We start from the raw sequence: 4643 nt of genomic DNA, 5'->3' as shown, positions 1-4643 counted from the left end.
GGAGAAGGTAGAAATGACTCAGCCTGTAACTGAAAATATGGATGGAGGACAACAGAGCTGCTTCATGGAAGAAGAACCTCAGCTTAGCCTGTTAACCTTCGCACTAGAGATGACGCTRTTTTGCCTTATATGTATTAGCTCGGCACTAGCGCGACAAACTGACAAACTAAACTGAGGTCCTCCATCCTGCTCGCTAACAGCATCACACCGATGACCTGTCGACGTCATCATTTACCCAGAACGCTTTGCGTGTAAATAAAATGGCTCAGTCCGTGTAATATATTTTCAAAAATTTAGTTWAAAAAATTATAAAAGTCGCTATGCTGTGGTGGCCATCTTGAATTAAGAAGAAAGTTGATCAGTTTTAGATGAGTAATGGTTAGAAGTTCTTTAAAATTTGTTCAGGGATTCATAAGATATTATGGCAACACAACATACACACGAAGATGTGGATTACAACATCAAATTTTTGCATTTTAGTGATGGGCATTAATACCTACAGATTTACTCGTCAGCACAGCAAGAAGAAGAGGTTAACAAAGCGCAGAGACTTGATATGACCAAAAAAAGTCCACAAACTTGGTTAAATGTTTGGTCTCAATCACAGCAGACAACCAATTATCAGCCTTCCTGCGATCTGCCGCAGAGGCCCATTCAGCAAATCGATAAAACCGAGGTTGGCCCTCATGTGGGAGCTATAACAACCTCCTTAATGAGGTCAAACACAACTGTGAACAAATACATCACAGCTGGTCAATGAGCTTCTTCATACAGTCCATCCACACAGTTGTTTTCTGAAGTGCACAGCTGATACACCTCCCTATAGGCATGCCTGCCATGTAGGACCAGGAGGAGACCCAATAAGTTCACATGCAAAAATATATATGGAGCTAAATGAAATTATCTCCATGTAGAAAAATGATCAAACTCCATCCAAAGGTTTTTTTATGGCTGTCACAAGCATCTGGTTAAAGTATGTGATAAATATTCAGTGTGTACTCTGTGTGTATAATTTTAACTCTACATAAACTTCAGAAAAGTCATGAAAACTTGTACAATAAAGTATTTTCTATATGATGTTTTCTAAATGTCCAAACAAATAAATCTTTACATTCCTTTGACCTTTCTGTCTGCAGGGAGCGTGTAAACGTCCGCTGAATGCATCTTTGCCTCTGCAGCTGGTTGATGACTGGCTTGGGGTCTGTTTCATAACAAACTTTTCTGCTTTACACCTACAGACGATGACTCGAAGACCCCCCATCTCTGTATAGAACTAGCCCACATGTGGGGAGCCGGAGGCCATGTAAGACGGAAAAAGTTGCGTGCTCCCTTTTTACATAATCCAATTAGAGGTAAATGATCATCAGACAGTGCACGGGATTACTCCTGCAGTCAAACAGCAGTGGATCGGCAGCACCTGGGAATGACTCATTTACCAGAAGGAAGGAACTACTGAGTGCCTCTCTGCGCAGAGTTCACCCACATAGAGCTGCAATTTAGGATCATTACTGACATAAATTAAAATGTATCCGACAACTTGGAATGAGGATTGAGATAAAAGATTTGCATATTAAAGACTGATCATATACAGTGAATTAAAAACCCATCTGCGAGAGATGGATGTTTATTCTTCCTGCAGTCAGATGGTTTCCTGCCTTTGCACATCTTGTCAGTGTTTTCCAATGGGGGTGGCGGCAGGCGGAAGCACCAGCTACGATCCCAAATACCACCTCCTACATTTTCAATTTCATCTCGTCTTCCCATAGAAATCACATCATACGACTTCTGGGAAGTTGGAACTGCAAGGGGACGAACATCTGAATAGTCTGGGGCCTGTGCACCTTTTAGGTCCCGCCCCTTTTTGTGCAAACCAACAGCATGATCATGTGAGGAAACTAGGTGGGAATTTTCTTCAGTGTTTCTACATATATGTGACCCATCACATCAAATCAAGGATAAAAAGTCAGGTTTAATCAAACTAAACTAATTACCTGGGTCAGATTCATGGCCTTTTAAGCTATATCTTGATATCTAGATCATCCTGATATAAACAGTTCCAGAGATATGACTGGATTTGTATAACAAAAATGGAAGGCCCCTGGAAAATTAGCCTGAATCGCATTTTTTGCATATTCTAATGAAGATTTTGTGATGTCATTTGAAAGGTGAAACCTCAAACCATATTTGGATATCATGGGCTACCAGCTGGTATTGAGAATAACTTTGCTAACGTTCAGGGAAAGTAGACAAATGTAGTGGTTTTCTGCTCAAAGTAAATAAATACATAGATCTGGCATTTTTAAGATCATCTTCCAGACCATTCCACAATCCTATACCCTGGATTAAAGTACATATTTCTCTCAAGCAAGTACAAAAATATGGCTTCACAAACATTTCCATCCCCTTTAGATAATAACAACTGTCTCTCTTCACAAAGTTTACCTAAAATGTTGGAAGGTAAAACGTTTCTGTGAGCCTTGTACATAAACAGTAAAATATTATAGTCAACCAAATAATAGAATTTCAAAATTTTCAATTTGCAAAATAATGTATTTGATGGATGATTGTAATCTTTTTGAGTGATAATTCTTATGGCTCTTTTCTGTAAAACCAAAATTGGATTTGTAATTGTTTTGCAAGCTTTACCCCAGACTTCAATACAGTTAATTAAATGTGGAAGTTTATTGAATTGTACAACACAAGCAAAGCTTTGTCATTAAATAACTCCCTGACTTTATACAGTACTCCAATAGATTTAGATATTTTTGTTCTTAAGTAATGTATGTGAATCATCAATGATGACACCCAGAAATGTTTTTGGCTGGAAAACTGCCCTGCAAAAGAATAATTTCTTATATTTTTATCACTACTCTTGAAGACATTTTGGGTTTAAAATGCCTCCAAAGATGGCCCCAACCTCAATGGCATTTCTGAATACATGTGAGTCAGTATAAAAACAAAATAAAAGTATTAAAGTGTACTGTGGATGTAATTTTCATTCATAAAAAACTGCATACTACTTTTTTTAAAGTGCACTTCTCCCAGCAGAGCACTCTCACCTCTGTCTGTGTCGTAAAGATAGACGAACCTCTCCCACTTGTAATGATCCAGCAGGTTGAGGACAACCCCCTTCAAACTGGGCCTCATCTGGAGGACAAACTGCACGTCAGCGTCGATGGGGAAGCTGGGCGTGATGAAGGATGTGTGCAGAGCCCCGCAGAAGGAGGTCAGCGTGTTCATGGATTTCCGGTCATAGAAGCCGAAGATGGCGTATACTCCTCTGGAGAACTGGGAACAGACTGGAGAAACAGAAAAAAACCACTCAAGTCACAAAGTAGTTTAGATGTAAATTTTGAGGCATTTTGCTGATAGTGTAAGTTTCAAATGGGCGGATTTAGATGGCATTAATCATGTGAGTAAAGTAGCAGCTAGCTAAATAAACATTTGCCCCATTGGACGTCAGCTCTCCGTGGTCGTACTCTGCTGCCCTTCACTTGTCTTTCCTGTTAATGCAACTGCTTGGTTAATCAACCAGAACTAACGGGGAACTCAGAGCACCGGACACATCTTTTAATGGACAAATACCCTGAAATACGAGCATGCAAATGYTCCAGCACTGGGCTGTGCAGCACTATGAAAGATTTATAACGAGCCTTATCTGTGCCCATCTGTAGCCTGGTAGAAATGGGTTTTGGCTTTTCAAATATAAGACACTTGGTTTTACAAGATGTTAAGTATTTTATTTTATTTGAACGTGAAAAATAGGCTTAAAGACATTGGCTACCCATCAGGTCTTTGAAAAGTTCTGCTGTGTACCAACAAAAAAAAAACTTTTTAACTTATATTGAGAGTTGTATAAGGGCAAAGTTTTAAAATTATGAGTGTTTCTACATCCAGTAAATAACTGTTCAAAAACATCCATCTTAGGTCTAAGATCACTCTGACTGCTGTCTGCTGCAGGTAAGATACTCATCTCATAACCTCTCCATACTACCATTCATTTAAAAGCAAAAATCTCTACGAAATACAAATTTAAGGAACAATCTGAGCATTACAAAAAGCTACAAAAAATATCTGGGGAGTATATATTCAGATATTTTACTCAAATGGTAAATATTTTTGACCTACTTTTAGAACTTAAAACAACATCTGGAGAATTCCACAGTCAATTATCACTATCTCCTCTGGCTTCATTTTCTATAATGAGATTATTTTAAAATATAATTTTCTTTGTTAAACAGCGTTTCCAAACATCATTTGAAAGACGAGCCTTGAAAGTTGAATTTTCTGCCTTTCTGAATCTGGCTCCGTAAACAGTTCTCAGCTGTAATCAAGAAAGTACGGTTCAAATTGTTGGAGGCACAGTGGAACAGCATTGTTGCCGCACAACATGAAAGTTGAAGGATAAAACTCAGCTGGGGCTTGACTGTTGGAGGAAACTGGAGTACCGGGAGAGAAAGATCTGCATTAAGAAAAAAACAGTCCCTTACTGCAGGAAATACAATAGGTACCAGCTCCAACACAACTCTGAACAGAATTGAATAAGTAGAGAATGGATGGATGGATGGATGGATGGATGGATGGATGGATGGATGGATGGATGGATGGATGGATGGATGGATGGATGGATGGATGGATGGATG

The 4643-nt window shown here is 38.9% G+C and overlaps 1 protein-coding gene across 6 annotated transcripts in view; it reads right to left on the bottom strand.

Annotated features, from left to right (window-relative positions):
• gria3a (glutamate receptor, ionotropic, AMPA 3a) overlaps nt 1–4643 on the bottom strand; it is a 97638-nt gene that overhangs the window by 76748 nt on the left and 16247 nt on the right. For 5 of the 6 annotated variants that reach the window (XR_001310095.1, XM_014006727.1, XM_014006726.1 and 2 more), the window contains exon 3: nt 3060–3299. Coding sequence is in view for 4 of the 6 variants with exons in the window: in XM_014006727.1 (XP_013862181.1) it covers nt 3060–3299 (240 nt within the window). In the remaining 2 variants the exon portion in view is untranslated. Of the gene's footprint in view, nt 1–3059; nt 3300–4643 lie in introns of those variants that run through there. The other variant, XM_014006728.1, reaches the window with a different exon arrangement.

The sequence above is a fragment of the Austrofundulus limnaeus genome, unplaced genomic scaffold (genome assembly GCF_001266775.1).
Source record: "Austrofundulus limnaeus strain Quisiro unplaced genomic scaffold, Austrofundulus_limnaeus-1.0 Scaffold37, whole genome shotgun sequence".
Taxonomy (NCBI): domain Eukaryota; kingdom Metazoa; phylum Chordata; class Actinopteri; order Cyprinodontiformes; family Rivulidae; genus Austrofundulus; species Austrofundulus limnaeus.
The sequence above is the reverse complement of the archived record's forward strand: the minus strand, read 5'-3'. Positions and strand labels throughout refer to the sequence as shown.